Source organism: Sapajus apella, unplaced genomic scaffold (genome assembly GCF_009761245.1).
Source record: "Sapajus apella isolate SASKATOON/1434 unplaced genomic scaffold, GSC_monkey_1.0 scaffold17, whole genome shotgun sequence".
Lineage (NCBI taxonomy): Eukaryota > Metazoa > Chordata > Mammalia > Primates > Cebidae > Sapajus > Sapajus apella.
The window spans coordinates 12435511-12455249 of record NW_022436957.1 but is presented as its reverse complement, the minus strand read 5'-3'; the positions used below and the strand labels follow the sequence as shown (position 1 = coordinate 12455249).

General features: G+C 41.4%; 1 protein-coding gene across 8 annotated transcripts in view; it reads left to right on the top strand.

The window, feature by feature from the left end:
- Positions 1–19739, top strand: part of CTPS2 (CTP synthase 2) — a 222903-nt gene that overhangs the window by 27719 nt on the left and 175445 nt on the right. For all 8 annotated transcript variants that reach the window (XM_032285990.1, XM_032285984.1, XM_032285983.1 and 5 more), the window contains 4 exons: positions 1386–1474; positions 7911–8005; positions 10272–10334; positions 10438–10481. In XM_032285990.1, coding sequence (XP_032141881.1) covers positions 1386–1474; positions 7911–8005; positions 10272–10334; positions 10438–10481 — 291 coding nt within the window. The remainder of the gene's footprint in view (positions 1–1385; positions 1475–7910; positions 8006–10271; positions 10335–10437; positions 10482–19739) is intronic.

The following is a 19739-nucleotide window of genomic DNA, read 5'->3' as shown; positions in this document are numbered from 1 at the left end:
TGTGGCCAGGTTCTTGTGAGGGCCCTCTTCTGGGTGCAGAGGACCAACCTCTGGTTATATAGCCATGTGGTAGAAGGGGTGAGGGAGGTCTTTGGGGCCTCTTTTATAGGGGCACTAAGCTTATTCTTATGTGCTCTGCCCTCTTAACCTAAATCATCTCCCAAAGTCCCCACCTCATAATACCATTCCTTTGGGAGTTCGGATTTCAACATAGGAATTTTGCAGGAACACAGACATTCAACCATTGCAAGTGGCTTCAAGTTTAAGCTTTGTGTCATGGCTTCTCAGACTTGTCCCTTGCCTTCCTTCAACTAATCAGGTCTGTTCTCTTGCTGGGTGGGGCTTTTTTTGAGGGTCTCACAGTAACCACTTTCTCTTTTTTTCCTCTGAGGTTTTATATAAGCGGTTCCTTTGCTGGAGGGCCCTTTTAATTTTTATTAAATAAAAATAAATAAATTTATTTTTCATTTTTTGAGATAGAGTCTCGCTCTGTTGCCCAGCCTTGAGTACGGTGGCGATGCCTTGGCTCACTGCAACCTGCGCATCCTGGGTTCATGTGATTCTCCTGCCTTAGCCTCCTGAGTAGCTGAGATTACAGGTGTGCGCCACCACGCCTAGCTAATTTTGTAGTTTTAGTAGAGATGGGGTTTCGCCATATTGTTCAGGCTGGTCTCAAATTCCTAACCTCAGGTGATTCGCCCGCCTGGGCCTCCCAAACTGCTGGGATTACAGGTGTGAGCCACTGCGCCTGGCCTGCTGGAGATTTCATACCCTTTTCCCCTCCTCTCTTTGTCTTCTGCATGCCCTCCCTGCTGCTTCTCATCACACACGTGCTCATCCTGCTTCTGCTCTCTTCTGGACTGGCTTCTTGAACGTTACCTCCCCAGAGCTCTTCCTTGTTATCGGTCCTTCCTGTCTTTCCTCCATTGTCCAGTTCTAGTGACCTCCTAGTTGCTCTTTTTTTTTTTTTTGAGACAGGGTCTTACTCTGTCACCCAGGCTGGACTGCAGTGTCATGATCGAGGATCATTGCAGCCTGGACCTCCCAGGCTCAAAGGATCTTCCCGCCTCAGCTTCATGAGTAGCTGGGGCTACAGGCATGTGCCACCTCACGCAGTCGACCCCTAGTTACTTCTGCATTATTCTCTTCTTTGTCTGTCACAGCCATTATCACAGGATAGTGTAGATGCCTGTTTATCTGGTTTTGTAATCTTTCTGCAAGATTATAAGAGCCACAAAACAGAGACTGTGTTTTTCTACCCCCAGTGCCCAGTACAATGTTTGCACAATAAGTATTGAATAATGTGTCATAGTATTAGATGGCTCTAGTATTTTTGAGTGTTTATTTTTCTTAAAAATTCTTTTAATCTGTTGGATGTTTTTTAGTACATAGACTCCATTGATCTGGAGGCGATCACTGAAGCCGAGGACCCTGTGAGATACCATGAAGCTTGGCAGAAGCTATGCAAAGCTGAGTGAGTACCACGGCCCACGCACACCAGTTAGGACGGCACCATTGTACTTTTTTTGTAATGATTCAGTTTACCCTAATTGCTAATTTTCATACATTTTGAAAGGTAGTTTGGAGTACTTGTGGTTTTTGCAGGTGGTTGTGCCATATTCATACTGCATTGATTTTAAATGTGCCATGTTAATGCTGGTGGCATGTGCGTAGAAATGGTTTTATTTGGGGAGAATGGGGATACTGTACTGGAGGGAAAGTGTGTTGATTCTCCTGAAAGATGCAGAGATGAATGTCATATATACAAAGTTAAAGTACAAGAATGACAGCCTTTCTCTCTCTCTCTCTCTCTCTTTTTAAAAAGTGAAATTAAGTTTATTAGGAAAGTAAAGGAATGAAAGAATGGCTACTCCATAGGCAGAGTCGCCCTGAGGGCCGCTGGTTGCCCACTTTTATGGTTATTTCTTGGTTATATGCTAAACAAGGGATGGATTATACATGCATCCCCCTTTTTAGACCATATAGGGTAACTTCCTAATGTTGCCATGGCATTTGTAAACTGTCATAGCGCTGGTGGGAGTGTAGCAGTGAGGATGACCAAAGGTTGCTCTCATTGCCATCCTGGTTTTGGTGGGTTTTAGCTGTCTTCTTTACTGCAACCTGTTTTATCAGCAAAGTCTTTATGACCTGTATCTTTTGCTGACCTCCTATTTCATCCTGTGACTTACAATGCCTAACCATCTGGGAATGCAGCCCAGTAGGTCTCAGCCTTATTCTACTCAGCCCCTATTTAAGATGGAGTTGCTCTGGTTCAACATTTCCCCTCTCCCTTTTATAAGAGAACCCTTAATACTAAGGATTGCAGAGGGACGAAGATCCATCTTCTGTAACTTCTTCATGTTGAATAGGGGCAATGACATTCCTGCCTAATTATTGGAGTTTCTTGTATTGGGGTAGAGTCAGAAAGTGTCAGGTGGTGAGGGCCATTCACAACTCTGAGTTCTGACAAAAGGTGATATCTGGAAAGTTGATAAATGTTTAATTTAAGAAAACATTGAATAAACTTATTCTGCATTCCTATACAAAGAGTACAACAGCAATATATTCCACAACAGTAAAGCAGAAAGTTATCCCAAGTAAACTAAATTAGAAGGCTTTCCATGAACTGGGCGACTGTTGGAACCAAGCTGATATGTGGTTGCTAGCTGATTGCAATGCATATCCAGAATTAGGATATTGATCCAAATTTTTACATTACCCATCCCTCTTGTTTTTTTCTGAGCTGCAGTCAGAGATCACTGATTGTTTCACAGGAATAAGCAAGGTCAGTCTAAATTGCAGAAAAAAACTTCAAAAACAACCAATGAGATTAGAATCTATAATAATAACAAGTATACCATAGTTCTTGAAACATAATTTTTTCTCTCTCCAGTTTCCTATTTTTGCTAAAGACAAATCATAATAAGAATGATTTGCTTTATTATACTTGGCCTGATTATTTGTATAAAGTACAGCAAGGGTAATTATTTTTCACATGGGCTTTTAAAATTGGCTTTGATGGAACTTTATTCTGTAAGGAATCTCAGATAAGAGCATTTTTAAAGCCGAGCCCTGCCATACATTTGTATCCTCAAATACCTATGAACTGGGTAAATTCCTCTCCTTTTGAGGTGCCAAGATAACTTGAGGCTCCTGGACCTGTCAGAAAGTGACATTCTTTAGTTACCACAGGTCAGAAACCCTGTACAGGGACTGTGTAGACAAGGTATGAGGCCAGTTTTCCCAAGGGCTGGCTCGTATTGGCTTTACAATTTAAGTTTGATTCTTTAAAGGAAAGCACACCATTCCAGTAAAAGCCTTGGTAATATAACCAGTTTCTCTCTCCAGTTGTGTCCTGTTGCAAAAGAAAATAGATTCTTATTGTACTTATGCAAATAACTATATTGCCATAAGTCAAGAGTACTCGCAAATAGTTTCCAAATCCTGGACAAATGAGGTAGACAGAAACAAATATTTTCCAAATTTTGTTCATAGGAGTATACTGTATTCAATTGTTATAAGCTGTATATAGCTCAAAAGAACCGTTTTTTTGACTGAAAAATGAAAGGATCAGCAACATTTTAAGCAAAGTCAAAAAGATTAATTTTCTATTAGTTCATTCCATGTAGCTAACTCCTGTTCTGCCTGATAGTCATATACATTTCAGCTCTCCATGAGAATCCTGAAAGATTATCCTCCAATCTGCTGTCACAATCTCTAAAGTTATCAGAAACCTGCATTTAAGAACACCTGTTAGAGTTCTATAGTTGATTAGTAACTACCTTCTAAAGAGAACCAAAACAATGCAGTTATCTGTGGATGACAAAATGTTTTAGGGCAGCCACTATTAAAGCCACAATTGACTAGGAATTTGTTACATCTGTGGCTTACAACAATTTTACATAACAATGATAATTATTAACATACACTAAGTCATATTAGAATTATAGAAGTTTCTCATAATTTTGGAACACATACCAATAACACATTTATACAAATACAACCCAAAGAAAGTCAAACACCATTTCATATTTGACAGTGCTTTTTGTATGATTTTTATACCAAATAAGCCAAACTTTCCCATCGTATTAGTGCATTAAATTGATGTCAAACCCAATTTTTAATAAAATCTTATAGATAAATCTATCCAATTTTAATCAGTTTGACCATAAGGTAAGATTTTTACAAGCCTTCTATAATCCTTTACAAGTTTGTTTATTTATTTATTTATTTTTTGAGACAGAGTCTCTTGCTGTGTTGCCCAGGCTGGAGTCCAGTGTCACGATCTTGGCTCACTGCAACCTCCACCTCCTGGGTTCAAGTGATTCTCATTCCTCAGCCTCCTGAGTAGTTGGGATTACAGGCATGTGCTGCCATACCTGGCTACTTTTTGTATTTTTAGTAGACACGTGGTTCATCATTTTGGCCAGGCTGATCTCAAACTCCTGACCTCAAGTGATCCGCCCACCTCAGCCTCCCAACGTGCTGGAATTACAGGTATGAACCACCACGCCTGGCCCCTTTGCAAATTTTTGTTAAAGAGAAGATCAGTGTTCTAAGAGAAACCTGTTGTGCTTTTATTTAAACGTTCAATTTACAGAAAACCTGAATACGCCTTTAACCTTAGCCAATGTACACATGCATACTTTCTTTTATAAGATTAATCCTTCACAAACCTACAACTTGCTCAGACTTTCAGCTTTATCCTATCTACCTTAAAACAATCCTTTAGACTGGCATGATGGCTCACACCCAGCACTTTGGGAGGCTGAGGCAGGTGGATCACCAGAGTTTAGGAGTTTGAGACCAGCCTGACTAACGTGAAACTCCATCTCTACTAAAAATACAAAATTAGCCGGGTGTGGTGGTGCATGCTTGTAATCCCAGCTACTTTGGAGGCTGAGGCAGGAGAATCGCTTGAACCTGGGAGGAGGAGGTTGCAGTGAGCCGAGATCCCGCCATTGCACTCCAGCCTGGGCAACAATAGTGAAACTTTGTCTGAAAACAAAAACAAAAAACCAAAAAACAATCCTTTAACCTTTTAATCTATGCAAAAAAAATTCGCGTTTCCATGCCTTCTTTTAATCTTTTACTAAAAACATATTTCACTTTCCTTATACAAATTGCATATAAACTGTTTCTTCAGTAGTCTCAATTACATGTTACACTGTTAACTCTTAGCAACTTTTACTTTTGGTGAAAAACCTGGTTAGTAAGCGATTTTAATTATGTATTAGGTATGGAGCCTAGAACACTAGATAAGGTCTGACTTTTTCCAGCATAGCTAGAGGGCATGGCTTTCAACATGTCCCCAGGCCTTATCTAGAATTTAATGTTCCAAAGTAGGTAAATTGAACAATTTTCAAAAGTCAAAGAGGCAGTTTATGATGTTAAAGTATCGAAGAAACCCAATATCTGACCTGCATAATTTAGTCCAAATGTCTTTATTTTCCCAATAATCTTTAAAACTGTTATTACCCAAAAATTACTAAAGTTATGTGAACTAAAAGGCATTACAGTTTTTACTTTTCCAACAAAATATTTAATTTAAGCACTTTCTGTTTTTAAACCAATTAAAGCTCTTTTTTTTTTTTTTTTTTTTTTTTTTTTACATCACACACACAACACATATAAACACAGACAGAAGAAGATCCAGTAGTTGTAAGCACCCAAATATCAATCAGATAGGCTCATCCCCTAAGCTAGGCCTGAGTCCGGGCCGCCATTGTGATGGCAAAGACCAAGAGAAAGTACTGCCACGTAGTTACAAGGTCAAGCTCCCAAGGACATAAAGCAAGATGAGAGAGGAAACCCTTATGCAGTTTTTCTTCAAGGACCTGCAGCAAAGTTTGTTATTGCCCAGTTTGCTGGGGTGGCTTGGACAGCCTACAGGAGTCCTAGGCCCACATTCTATCCTAAGGTACCCCTCATTATGACAGCACAATACAGAAAGACACATAAAGCATATCAGATTCACTATAGCTTAAGAGTAGCCTCACAAATCCTTTTTCCGTTAATCAAAACTTTACAGAGGAGATAAACGGTGATTTTTTTTTTACTGTTCATTCAACCGATTTGCACAGAGAGAGAGAGAGAGAGAGGCCAGAAGTCTGACTGGTAAGAAATTCTTACTGTTTTGTCAGAATGCTGGGCTTCTGGGTTCCCTTTCCTTGAGCAGCCCTAGGTACCCAGCTGCCTGCACCACAGCCCTGGGGGCCAAGCTGCAACACAAAGGAAAATTATCTTTTTCTGTTCTGGCCAGAGCAAAATATGTGTGATAAAACATAGACATTAGCCACCCTGCCTAGCACCCAATATCACACTGGCAGGGCTCAAACTTGCCCCCAGTTGGGCGCTATCATTATTAATCCAACCTCCAACCAGGAATTTCAACTTGTCTCTGGGCAAGACGGTCACCCTGAGTAATAGAAAAGATAAGAAAGGGAAAGGAGAGAGAGGGAGAAAAGCATTGCCTGAGGCACGGTGGGGAAGTCACAGAGCTCAGGGAGGCCAGAGAAAGATGCACCCGATGCAGCGACACTGAAGAGTTCAGGCAGCCACTTGTCGGGCTTGAAGGGATCTTTTCCAGCAGTCTCATCAGCTCTCAAGTTACCCCTTTTGGTCCTGTACATGCCTAGTTCTGTCACCTATAACTATCAGCAGATAGTTATGCTGTCTGCAGATAGAATGCAAGGCAGATTAATCCAAAGAGAATAGCAGTTAACATCCCATAGTGCCAAACCCATTCTTAGCAGAGAAGGACTTTACTGAGAGAGGCCTCTAACTCCCTAAATCTTAGGAAGGACTCTAAACTTCCTAAGTTATGCCTCAAACTCAAGGTCAGTCAAGCATCTTTGCCTTTTATTGAAAGGAGCCTTTAACCCTCTCTGTCTTAGGAGAGACTCTTAACTCCCCTAAGTTGGGCCTCTAACCCAATCCCATCTTTTACCCAGGTATATGCACCCCACTTACCCAAACTCAGCCAATTGGTGCAGACAGATGATTTTCCTTTGGGTCTGGGGCCTCTTCAGTGTTGTTCCTTCCATGTTTTGCTAGAAAGCTGTTACCAGACCCCACCACATACCCAGAGTTAGCCTTTGGGTCAGGGATTTTCTCAGTATTGTCCATTCTGTGGTCGCTAGAAAGATGTTACCAGAAAGGGATCCCAATCCAGACCCCAAGAGAGGGTTCTTGGATCTCACTCAAGAAGGAATTCAGAGTGGGTCCATAGAGTAAAGTGAAAGCAAGTTTATTAGGAAAGTAAAGAAATAAAGAATAGCTACTCCATAGACAGAGCAGCCCTTTCTTGATTATATTTTCTTTTCCACATGTCTTAGATTTTAGGTTTTATTATTAATTGACAGAACTCTTGGGGGCAGCATTGCATCATGAGGTTAGAATGATCTTCCTGGGTTTTCTGTTGAACTGTTTCTGTTGTGTTTGCCTAGGCTCTAAAGTCTTCTAGCCAAGAAATTTTCATTTGCCATTATTTAATTAGTATTTGAAATCTTAGGCTGATTTTTCCAATTTAACTCTTTCTGATGGGCAAAGAGATCTTAACATTTTTATAAGAGTGCTTTGAAAGAACCTTAAGCTATTTTCATTGTTTCTTTTCCCAGTGGCATTCTTAATTGAATTGTTTCCCATTTAGTATGCTCTGATGCCACAAAGACTTATCATAAAATATATATTAAGGTCAGTTGTGTGAAATTGTTACAACTTCTTCATAACATTGGGAAGATTTCAGAAAAAAAGTTTAGGGTGTGAAGTCATAGAATTGATTCTGAAAATAGAGCTTGAGCATAGTCACTAGTGATTACACCAAGCATTGCATGAATGGCTGAAAACACTATTTTTAAAAATAAAAATAATGAATAGTCAAGTTTACTCTCATTTTGTGTTGATTTCAGTGGTATTCTTGTGCCTGGAGGCTTCGGAGTCAGAGGAACAGTGGGAAAACTGCAGGCAATTTCTTGGGCAAGGACAAAGAAGATTCCTTTTCTGGGTAAGACTCATGTTTATTGACCCTAATCATGAGTTTATTAGATTTTTGACACCTAGGAGGGGTAACACCAAAGGTTTGTTACTGTAAAGATGTGAACTCAGATTTGAAAGTTCAGGTGCCAAATAGTCTGCTGTAGATTCAGCAAACTATATTCTAAATCTGGCTCACAGCCTGTTTTTATAAATAAAACTTTATTGAAACACATCCACACCAGTTTGTTTACATATTGTCTATGGCTGCTTTTGTGGTCCAGTGTCAGAGTTTCAGACCCTGTGGCCTGCAGAGGCTAGAATCTTTACTATCCAGCCCTTTACAGAAAACGTTTCTCACCCTAGGAAAACTTGCTGCTATTCTGGCTGGGTAGCAGAGGCTGGGAGAAGGCTTCATATGTAACTATGCTTACCTTCTCCAATTCCCTCGTCAGTCTCCAGAGTAGCTGGGACTACAGGCGCATACCACTGTGCCTGGCTAATTTTTGTGTGTGTTTGTGTGTGTTTTTTTTTTGCAGAGATGGGGGTGTTGCTATGTTACCCAGGCTGGTCTCGAACTCCTGGGCTCAAGCAATCCACCCGATTCGAACTCCCAAAGTGCAGGGATTACAGGCTTGAGCCACCGTGCCCAGCCGAGTTGAGCCTTTTTAATGTTTTTGTTCAAGTTGTGAAGTGTGGCTTCTGTGCCAGGGAAACCAGAGGAAATGGGACCTTGATGTGGGAGAGGCAGCCCTGTAGCTGGGGATTCAGGCAGGAGGGGGACTGCGGAGAGGCTGTTTCCCACTGTGCAGTGGACAGCTGGGTGGGTTTATGAGCCGAGTGGATAGGCTTTTACTGCCAGCAGACAATTTATTTCCCCCATTACCTGCTCTTTGATTAGCTTCTTAGGCTGTCTCCTCTTAGGATCCATTTTCAAAATAGAAGCCTGGAGTAGTTACCCAGGTACATTGTTTTGTTTTACTGGTCTAAGCTCATCGGGGCCATTGTTTTCTTTTGAAGTTTTTGTCTAAATATGGCTAATGTTCCTCAGGTGATTTTAATGGTATGGAATGATGTGCAGGTCTTTAGCTTTCCCTCTAGCATAGCCTCTCTTTATGTCCCAGCCATATGGAACTTTCTGAAATCCCCTTCACCACCACCCCGCCCCCCAGGACTCAGCTGTTTCCTACTTATTGACATTTGTTCTGGCGTCCCTGATATATTGATTGCTCTCTTCTTTGTTTCCTCTGTGTACTTCTTATGTATCTATCAGAGGAGCATCTGGGATGCTCTTCGGCATTTGTTTAGTGGAGAGAATTGGTGGACTGCAGTGAAGGCGGATGTGGGTCTGTGGCAACAGGCTTGGGCGACACACGTCTGCCTTCCTTCATCACCAAGCCCTCTGTTTAGTCCCATTATGTGTCACCTTCCCTACTGCTCACCATGCTCAGGGCCACTGTGGAGTGTCCAACCCCCCCACTGCTACTTTTCCTTACAGTGAAGCTTATGGGGTTGTCCTGTGGGTTAGTAGCCTGACGTCCTGTAGGTGCTCACCCTCTGGCCAATCCTGTCTTTATGGTTGTGAAGTCACCGTGAGAAGGAGTGGGAGATCTTAGCCCAGGAAACTCCCTCTGAGTTAGGGTGAAGGAATCAGGTGCTGTAGCCCACTGAGATGCCTCGACTCAGGGACAAATCTAGAAGGTGGCAGATTTAGAAGGTGGCAGATTTGTCCAATGGACCCCTCCCTCCCTCCCTCCATCCGAGTCTCACTCTTGTCGCCCAAGCTGGAGTGCAATAGTGCAATATTGGCTCACTGCAACCTCCGCCTCCTGGGATCAAGTGATTCTCCTGCCTCAGCCTTCCAAGTAGCTGGGATTACAGGCACATGCCACCAAACCTGGCTAATTGTTATATTTTTAGTAGAGATGTGGTTTCACAATGTTGGCCAGGCTGGTCTCGAACTCCTGACCTAAGTAATCTGCCCACCTTGGCCTCCCAAAGTGCTGAGATTACAGGCATGAGCCACTGCACCCAGTTGACCCTGCCCTTTTCTGACCTTGTGTTCCTTCTTTGTCAATTCTGGGCTTTAGGTGGCTTCTTGAAAGTCTAAGCCCCTGCCCTGCTCTCTGTCGGGGATTGTTCTGAGGGGACAGCAGGGAGCAAAACAGGCAGAGCAAAACAGGCTCTCTGGGAGTCTGCATTCTAGATGGGGGAGACAGGCAGTCAACAAATGAATAGAAAATATGAACAAATACAAATTGTGTTCATTTGCTTTGCATATGTGCTTTTTAAAATAGGAGTTTGTCTTGGGATGCAACTAGCAGTGATTGAGTTTGCAAGAAACTGCCTTAACTTGAAAGGTAAGTTTGAGATTTGTTAATGACCATTTATTTAAAAAAATTCTCTCTTCAAGTATTATTCAGCACTATTGGTGAATTACTGAACTCTTTTCTTAATCTTCAGATGCTGATTCCACCGAATTTAGGCCAGATACCCCAATTCCTCTGGTAAGTGGCTTGTTTTTTTCTGGGTCCCAGTCATTGTCATTTGGGTCCTGGCTCTTGCCTAAATTCACAAGGGGCTATTGGCTGGGCATGGTGGCTCATGCCTGGAATCCCAGCATTTTGGGAGGCCAAGGCGGGCAGATCATTTGAGGTCAGGAGATCAAGACTAGCCTGGCCAACATGGTGAAACCCCATTTCTACTAAAATACAAAAATTAGCTGGGTGTGGTGGTGGGTGCCTGTAATCTCAGCTACTTGGGAGGCTAAGGCAGGACAATTGCTTGAACCTGAGAGGTGGAGGTTGCAGTGAGCTGAGATTGTGCCACTGCACTCCAGCCTGGGCAATAGAGCGAGACTCCCTCTTAAAAAAAAAAAGTATATGTGGGGGGCTATTATTATTTTTTCTTTACAACACCAGAACATTTTAAATTATATTATTCTTACATTAAATTCCTTTGTTCTTGATAGTCCGTCTTCTCAGCTGTGCCTTAAAGACAGTCACAGTCCTGGACTGATTTCTCTGTTGCAGCTTTCAAGCTTAATGTTTAGGAAAGGATTAAATCAGCTGTGACAACAATTTATAACATCTACTATAAATAAATGAGCTGTCCTGTCTCCAGACTCATCGCCAGTCTGCCTATTTTCCACACTGGTGGTCATCTGTCTTTCTAAAACAAAAGTGACAGTGATTCTGCTGCCAGTCCTCATCTTCCATCAGTTTCTTTCACTTAAAATATTCAGTCCAGGATTCTGGGCTGGGTCCCAAAGCCATTGCACTCTGTCACCTGCTGCTTTGCTGATTCATCCGAAGGCGTCCTGATTCCTCCCAGGCTTTGAGTTTTTTGCTTTTTTGTGTTTTTTTTGAGGCAAGGTCTCTGTCACTCAGGCTGGAGTGCAGTGGCACGATCATGGCTCACTGCAGCCTAGACCTCCTGGGCTCAAACAATCTTCCCACTTCATTTTTAAAAAATTTTTTGTAGAGACGAGGTCTCACTATGTTGCCCAGGCTGCATGCCTTGAGTTTTATGTTTGGATAGTCTAAACTAGTTTTTCAGATGCAGCCTGAGGTTCCCTATACCTGAGATGTACCCCTGCCTAAAATCTCTCTCCTCCTGGAATCTCAATAAAACCAATGAAGAATTTAATTAACAACAATGACTCAGTTACCAACAACTTCCTATTTATCTGGGGAAGCCTTTCCTGACCTCTTTGCTTTCCCTGCCTTTGCCTTCTGCCCTGTGCTACTGTGCTCACCACTAACAGAGCGCGTTCTGCAAGGTGATGGTTGGCCTTCAGTCAGCCTGTTCGCCAACCGCCTGTGCACACCCAGTCGTGTCCCTGATGCTGGGCACCTACTTCTAATGGAGCTCACACCTCAGAATCACAATTGTATTTTTAAATAGCTCTTTTGAGATATAATTCATAGACCACAGAATTTAGCCATTTAAACTGTATAATCCAGCTGGATTCGGTGGCTCACGCTTGTAATCCCAACAATTTGGGAGGCCGAGGCGAGTGGATCACTTGAGATCAGGAGTTTGAGACTAGCCTGGCCAACAAGGTGAAACCCCGTCTCTACTAAAAATATAAAGAATTGCCCGGGTGTGGTGGTGCATGCCTGTAATCCCGGCTACTCGGGAGGCTGACAGGAGAATTGCTTGAACCTGGGAGTGAGTCAATATTGTGCCATTGCACGCCAGCCCTGGGCGACTGAGTAAGACTTTGTTTCAAACAAACAAACAGAAAACTGTATAATCCAATGGTTTTTAGCATATTCACAGATCTGTGCCACTCTCATTACAATCAATTTTGGGCCATTTTCATTACTCCAAAAAGAAACCCCACACGCCTTAGCTGACATGCCTGTGCCTCCTATCCCCACCAGCCCCAGGAAACCGTTAGTCTAGTTTCTGTCTTTATAGATTTGCCTATTTGAATCCTTTCATATAAATGGAATCATCCAATATGTAGCCTTTTGGGGCTGGTTGCTTCTACTTAAGATAATGTTTTCAAGGTCTATCTATGTTGTAACATGTAACAAACAGTAGTTTGTTTCTTTTTATTGCCAATTATTTCATTATATGGACATGCAACATTTTATTGATCCATTGATAGACATTTGCATTGTTTCTGCCTTTTGGCATTGTGAGTAATGCTGCTGTGAACATTCATGTGTAAGTGTTTGTGTGGACGTATGTTTTCATTTCACCAGGAGAGGCATTGCTGGGTCATATGGTAATTCTGTGTTTAACTCTTTGAGGAACTGCCTGACTGTTTTCCAAAGTGGCTGCAACATTTTAATTTCCTGCCAACAATGTATGAGGGCCCTAATTTCTCCATATCCTTGTGAACATTTGTTATTTCTGTCTTTCTGATGATAGCCATCCTAGTGGATGTGAAGTGGTGTCTCATTGTGGCTTCGATTTGCAGTTGCCTGACGGCTGAGGATGTTGAGCATCTTTTCATGTGTTTATTGGCCACTTGTATGTCTTTTCTGGAGAAATGTCCATTCACATCCTTTGTCTGTTTTAAAATTTGGGTATTTGTATTTTTATTACTGAGTTGTAAGTGTTCTTTATATGTTCTAGATGTAAGTTCCTTATCAAATATATAATCTGTGCTATCGACATTTGGGAACAGATCATTCTTTGCTGTGTATGGGAGCTTCCGCCCACTAGATGCCAGTATCACCCCCTCACCCCTGCCGAATTGTGACACTAAAAGTACCTCCAGATATTGTTAAATATCTCTTGGGGGCAGGGGCAGAATCACTCTGGTTGAAAACCACTGATTAGAGAAATCTAATTCTATTTCTGTCCACTGTAGCCTGTTCACTTATTTCCCTTATGGTAACCATTCATTCTTTTTTTCTTGGTTTATCTTTTTTTTTTTTTTCCTCGGTTTATCTTTTCATTTAGATGTAAGTAAAGCTGTATGTCTTTGTAATCCACTCCCCTTCTTAGGGAAATGGTAGCATACTCTGCACCGTTTTTTCCTGCGTTGCACTTTTCACTTAAAACTATATGCTGGAGATCACCCCACAGAAGCACATAGATGTATTCTTCACTTTTTTATAGCTTGTAATTCAAACCGTAATGAACCATAACTTACCAGCCAGATGGTACTTTTAAGGCTTACGCTCAGAAGGCCTAATACCAATGAAGGGTTCCTTATGAGTCTTTGATATAAACATATTTCCTGACTAATAACTGAAATGGCTATGCCAGGAAAACTATGGGTTTTCTTTTCTAAGATATACTTTGGGATAGGAAGTGATTTTACCAGTAAGTGCCACTGTTACATAGTGTTGGCAAGGTTAATTCTTTGATGACCATTCTTTACTGGGAGTGTGTGTACATGCATTAAAATAATTTTATACACAGGGTAAAAAAGTTAAGCGCTGCAGAAAAGGTACAAAACGGCCTCTCCTTTGTCCCCACCTCACTTTAGTTCCCTTCCCCAGTGGCAACTACTTTGATCCATTTCTTTCTTTCTTTTTTATTTTTTTAAGAGATGGGCCATCTCACTATGTTGCCCAGGCTGGATATTCTCAGGTATGATCATAGCGTACTATAGCCTCGAACTCCTGAGCTCAAGTTATTTTCCCACCTCAACTTCCCAAGTAGCTGGGACTACAGAGGCTTAGCTGATGCATCTCTTTAGTTACTTCAGAGATTTGTGTGTGTGTGTCTCTGTGTGTGTGTGTATACCCACTTAGCCACACACATGTGAATATATATTCCCTTTACAAAAAAATCTTGACTGGGTACAGTGTTTCATGCCTGTAATCCCTGCACTTTAGGAGGCTGAGTTGGGAGGATTGCTTGAGTCTAGGAGTTTGAGAGCAGCCTGGGCAACATAATGAGACTTTGCCTCTACAAAAAATAAATAAAATCAGCTGGGCATGGTGGAATGCACCTATAGTCCTAGCTACTCAGGAGACTGAGGTGAAAGGATCAATTGAGCCCGGGGGTGAGCTGCAGTGAGCTGTGATTATGCCGCTGCACTCCAGCCTGGGTGACAGCGTGAGACCCTGTCTCAAAACAAAACCAAACAGAACAACTTTGTAGCATGCTCGAGACACTGTTCCTATCTTGCTTTATATGCTGATCACTCCACATCAATGTGCAGGGTTATCTTCCAAGTGCTTGCCCTGCCGTATGCTATACGGCTGTATCCTTATTTATTTAACCAGTCTCATATTTAGTTTGTGCCCATTATTTTGCTGCTTTAAATCATGCTGCAAATTAGTATCCATGTACATGTGTCCTTGCACCCACGCGTGAACACATCTGTGGGGATAAATTCCTAGAAGGGGAGTTGCTAAGTCAGAGGATGTGTACATTTTACATTTTGATGGCTCCTATACACATAAGTGAGATGAGAACAATAAAAGCTAATTGCTGTTGAACATCTTTATGGCCTGCAATCAGTTTGTTGGAGAAAAATAGCTTTAAGAACCAGCATTTGTATCGATGTGAGAAGTCTTATTAAAAAAAAAGGTGAAGGAGATAGAATTATAAGGCAACAAGCACCGTGAAGCCTGCAGAGTCATTTAAGCTTGAGCAAATAACAGTTACTTTGTGGGCGTTAGTCATTCTGGCTCTTCTAGCTAGGAAATTAAACAATTTGGAAACCAGGAGCTTTCTTTAGGGTATATTTACTCCCAAAATCTGTTCATGGGTCATCATGACCCGCCTTTGGCATGCATGATTAGGGCTATGGCTGATTATGAAACCAGTAGAGACACTAGCATCCAGAACAGATCCCAGAGAAGGTCTCTCTTATAGACATAAAAAGAGAAATAGATTTTTCCCTAAGGGTTAAGGTAGTCTCTTTCTGAGTCTCAGAGTGCCCAGGAGAGAATGAGTAAAATTTATTTTATTGTGTCATTTCTCTGCCCAATCCACAAGGTAAAATTGAAGGGTCTGGGACTTTGCAGAATACTTAGGGTTCTATAGCAACTCAGGCTTTTTGGCCTGTTTGAAAGTAGTCTCAGCTGCCTTCTACATAGCATTTAACCAGAAGCACAGCTGTTGCTGACTTACATTCTAACTCTATATCAATCACATGGCTGCTGCTGACATCCTTGACCTTGAATTTGGCTTGAGAGGTCTCCAGTTCATCTGGAGGGTAGTTCACAGTATTTTGGACTTTATATTTAGAATATTTTCAGCTTTTGAGGCATATTAAATGATCTCAATCTAATGTGTAGGCATGTGAATGTGCTTAACTCTAAGCATTTCTTTTCTGTTAAAAAAGGTAACTAAAAAATCTGAATTTACATATGATATGACACCCTGAAAACAATTCATGTTTCACCTTCAAAAGACATCAGCACACACTTACGCACTTGGATGGTGGTATTGGAAAGGAACAGGGAGAAATTAAAAGCATTATAACAAGATGCAAATGGATATTTGACATTTTGATATCTGATGTTATTTCAGTGTTCATTATTTATCATAGGTATGATGTCATTTATCCCTTTTTGATCCAGGAATTTTCAGGGTTAAGTGAATTTTACATATGCCATAGTAGATTTGTGAAACAGTCACATAATTAAAAGCTGATTTTAATTTGCTTTTGGGTGAAAGTTGATTTTTGTTATACATTAAGCATAATTAATTAATGCATAACATTTTCCTGCCTTTAGTTGAAGCCCTGTTTAAAATATTTTCCTCATCTGTATTATTTTTTGACGACTTCATATGGAATGCAAATTAAGAGGTGTTGAAAAAAACCCAGACAGCGCACTTAGAGTTATCTTTTAGGCGATTTTGATTACTTTGAGGGCTGGTTTGCGTTTACAGTGTTGAAGTAAGCATCTCCTGACTATTAAAAAGATCATATAGAAATCACTTGGAGGTTAGTTAGGGCTAAAGACTTTTTTCCCATAAAAGCAATCATCAAGAATACAGCTATAGGCTAGGCGCGATGGCTCACACCTGTAATCCCAGCACTTTGGGAGGCCAAGGTGGGTGGATTGCCTGAGGTCAGGAGTTTGAGACCAGCCTGGCTAACATAGTGAAACACCATTTCTACTAAAAATACAAAAAGATTAGCTGGGTGTGGTGGCAGCCATCTGTTATCCCAGCTACTCGGTAGGCTGAGGCAGGAGAATTGCTTGAACCCAGGAGGCAGAGGTTGCAGTGAGCCGAGATTGCACCATTGTTCTTCAGCTTGGGCAACAAGAGTGAAACTCCATCTCAAAAAAAAAAAAAATTACAGCTATAATATGGGTTAAATCTTTTTACAGACCACTCTGGGAGCCTGATACTCCTTTGATACTATCTCTGTGGGGATAGTAGGTTTAGAGTTGATATCAGACTGTTGGCTAAGGTAACTTTTTTCTACTCAGATAAAGAAAAATTCTTGGCTGGGCATGATGGCTCACACCTGTAATCTTAGCGCTTTGGGCCACCAAGGTGGGAGGATTGCTTGAGCCCAGGAGTTTGAGATCAGCCTGGTCAACATGGTGATACCTCATCTCTACAAAAAATTAAAAAGTTGGCTGGGTGCGGTGGCTTGTGCCTGTAATCCCAGCAGTTTGGGAGGCTGAGGCAAGCGGATCATGAGGTCAGGAGATTGAGACCATCTTGGCCAACATGATGAAATCCTGTCTGTACTAAAATACAACAAATTAGCTGGGCGTGGTGTCACGCACCTGTAATCCCAGCTACTTAGGAGGCTAAAGCAGGAGAATTGCTTGAACCTGGGAGGCGGAGGTTGCAGTGAGCTGAGATCATGCCATTGCACTCCAGCCTGGTGGCAAAGCAAGATTCCATCTCAAAATAAGTAAATAAATAAGCAAACACATCAATAAATAAAATAAAATAAAAAGTTAGCTGGGTGTGGTGGTGTGCACTTGTAGTCCCAGCTACTCAGGATGCTGAGATGGGAAGATCACCTGAGCCCAAAGAGCTGTGATCTCTGCACTCCAGCCTGGGTGACAGAGTGAGACCCTGAAAAGAAAGAGAGAGTGTGGAGGTCTCAAAAAATTAAAAATAGAACTACAGTATGATCCACCAACCTCACTACAGGGTATGTATCCAAAAGATATGAAATTAGTATGTTCAAGAGGTATCTGCACTCCTGTTTGTTGCAGCATTATTCATAATAGTCAAGACAGAATCAGCCTAAGTATTCATCAATAGATGAATAAATAGAGAAAATGGAAGTGGATTACTACTTAGCTTCAAAAAAGAAGGAAATTCTGTTTTTTGCAGCAACATGGATGAACCTGGAGGACATTATGTTAATAAGCCTGGCACAGAAGGACAAATACTGTATAATCTTACTTATATGTGGCATCTAAAACAATCAAACTAGAAGCCGAGGGTAGAATGATATTACCGGGGTGGAATGGGAATGGGAAAAATGGAGAGATGCTAGTCAAAGGGAAGAAACTTGCAGTTATAAGATGAATAGTTCTGGAGGTCTGATGTACAGCATGGGGGCCATAGTTAATAATGCTGTATTGAATACTTGAAATTTGCTGAGAGAGTAGATCTTTAGTGCTGTCACCACACACACACACACACACACATACACACAATGGTAATTATGTGAAATGATAAATGTGTTGTCTTGGTCATGGTAATCATTCCACAACGTATGCATAGGTGAAAACATCATGTTGTACACCTTGAATATATACAATTTTCTTTTTTTTGTCATCCTGTGACTCCTACACCTACTTGCTCCCTTTGTGACCTTGGGTGGATTTAGCATGGCAACCAAGGACTTTCATGATCACAAGCAGGTGTGCCCTCTTCATTCCTCATACCTGGCATTCTACCCCAAACATGTGCATGTTCTCTGAACTGCCTTGCATTAGGCATGATGTGTTTGCTTGGGCTATTTTCTCTCTTTCTGAATGCCCACTGCTGTCCCTTTCCTGCACGCTGCCCTCAAAGTTCTTTCTACAAAGCCCAGTTGAAATACTGCTTTTTGATGAATCCTTCCCCTGACCTGGTCCCAGACTTACTGACTTAGAATCTCAGAGGTCTGGAAATTTGTATTTCTCATGGCATCTTGTATAGGGCCTTGCCCATAATAAGTACTTTATATATGTTGGAGTTGATAGTGTATATTAACTCTGCAAGGGGCTAATTGATACCTTGAACTTGGGCTAAAATGAAAAGCTAGCATGAGCTAGGTATCAGCACTGAACAAATCATGCACCACAAATAATAAAAGCCAAAACTATAGACTCACATTGGTTAGGAATGAAGATGTGAAAATCTTAAATAAAATATTAGAACATCTAATTTAACAGCATTAAAGAATGATTGGTCATGACTGGCTAGTATGTTTATCCCAGGAATTAAATTAATACATTATATTGATTGAACAAAAGAGAAACCCTGTAGCGCCATACATGCTCAATATCCAAACCTGGTGCTCACAACTCATAATGAACTAGGAAGAGACCAGTACTTCTTAAACAAGAACACCTTTTACAAAGCAGTGTCCAACAGTAAACTTCATGGTGAAATAGTAAGGTATTATTATAACCAGCAACAAATAAAAGATGTGCACCATCATGGACAAAATAGTTGTTAAAATGAGACCAGGAAATGCTCCCTAGGGAGTGAAGCTGGCATTCTCCTTCCTACCTGTAGAGCTGTGATTCCATACAACCTTTTGGGAAATCAGTTAGGTGGTCTGTTTGACAAACCATACAAATATCCATACCCTCTGACTCAGACATTTACCTCTCAGAAATTCTCCTAAGGAAATCTGAAATGTTAACAGAAATATGCATAGGTACTCATTACATTTACAAGAGTTAGAAATGACAACGATCTACTCATCATAACATTTGGAAGAATCAGAAATGACAACAATCTAAATGCCCCACAATGGGGAAATAGTTAAGACTATTATGGGGTATCTATACAGTGGAATGTAATGAGTCATTAGAAATGTTTAAGAGTTTTAATACCATGAGAATGTTCTTGTGTTGAATTAGAATGATACAAACTGTATTTAAACATTCCTTCAACTGTTTATAAAAACCTCCTCTGGGGGCCGGGCGCGGTGGCTCAAGCCTGTAATCCCAGCACTTTGGGAGGCCGAGGCGGGTGGATCACGAGGTCAAGAGATCGAGACCATCCTGGTCAACATGGTGAAACCCCGTCTCTACTAAAAATACAAAAAATTAACTGGGCATGGTGGCGTGTGCCTGTAGTCCCAGCTGCTCAGGAGGCTGAGGCAGGAGAATTGCCTGAACCCAGGAGGCGGAGGTTGCGGTGAG